Source organism: Monopterus albus, unplaced genomic scaffold (genome assembly GCF_001952655.1).
Source record: "Monopterus albus unplaced genomic scaffold, M_albus_1.0 scaffold3466.1, whole genome shotgun sequence".
NCBI lineage: Eukaryota > Metazoa > Chordata > Actinopteri > Synbranchiformes > Synbranchidae > Monopterus > Monopterus albus.
The window spans coordinates 1-1,123 of record NW_018131336.1 but is presented as its reverse complement, the minus strand read 5'-3'; the positions used below and the strand labels follow the sequence as shown (position 1 = coordinate 1,123).

Genomic DNA, 1,123 nt, shown 5'->3' with positions numbered 1-1,123 from the left:
GTTTCAGCTAGAATCTGATCTTAGCTGTAAGTCTGTAGCATCGTGTGTCATCTCACAGAAGCCAGTTTTCCCTGAGTTCTATAAGTGTGAACACAATGGATCAGCAGATCTGGAATACAATGTGGATCCAGACTTTGGTGTGTGGTCGAGCTTATGGGGATGTTACCGTGCAGCGTTTGTTTCCACAGTGACATGTCTGTGACTCAGAGATAAAACAGTGGCATGGTCCTTTAAAGCTCTTACTCTGACAGGCTCCACTCAGGGGTTTGCTGTCTCCATCCCATTGCTGACTCTCAGTTTCACAGAGGAAGCTACTGACAGGGAGGGAATTCTGGTAACCACGGTGACAGATGAGATCACAGCGCTGACGGGCATCAGCTGCTGGGCTGCAGACCAGTGCACCATGAGTGATGACGGGGTCGGGGCAAAGAGGACCTGGAAAGGACAAATCAGCAGCTTGAAGTGAAGGAGAAAAACTTCAGATTCTACACAGGTTCAGCTGAATTGATCAGTCTCAATCTGTTGCCACCACACCAAGCGCAACCTTCTAACCCGAGGAGGCAAAGAAGACCTACGATCACATGACGGTGCCTGTCCAGTCCCTCGAGGTGTCCTGGTCCCATCCACTTCCTGCCCATCCTCAGAAACACACCAACAGGTAGTGACATCACACTGCATTGGGGTGAAGAAGCCATCAGCACGACACTGGAGACCCTGCAGCTCACACCAGCTGGGACCTGGACGTACCACACAGTTTACCAGGTTACAGAGTAAAGTGTGACAGTGGACAGATCACTGAGAGCAGTGTCGGTGCATGTGTGTACATGTCAGCTGTCCTGTGGCGCTCGGTGTGGCCGTCCGTATCGTCTCTCCGGTCACAGGGTTCACACAAAAGCCTACAGCGCCCCCTGTCTGCAGCACAGAGAAACGACCATTCTGAAACACAGGAAATAAAAGCAGACACACATTACAACAAGATGACTGTGTGTTTCGAAGCTGTCACCGACACAAAAAGGCATTTCCCAGTATGTATACTTCTCTGTGCTAGTGTTCCTGCAGACCCGTAAAACGCTATCAGTCACAGCCCAGGTACCGGTCCAGTTCAAAGTCTGCATCCAGCCAA

General features: G+C 50.8%; 1 protein-coding gene across 1 annotated transcript; it reads right to left on the bottom strand.

Moving 5' to 3' along the window:
- Positions 1 to 243: 243 nt before the first annotated feature.
- On the bottom strand, positions 244 to 936 carry LOC109954126 (thyroglobulin-like; the record flags this gene model as incomplete). The annotated part of the gene is made up of 3 exons (XM_020589530.1): positions 244 to 435; positions 576 to 737; positions 825 to 936. Coding segments are annotated over 3 exons (466 nt in total), but the record flags the coding sequence as incomplete, so codon positions are not given.
- Positions 937 to 1,123: the final 187 nt, after the last annotated feature.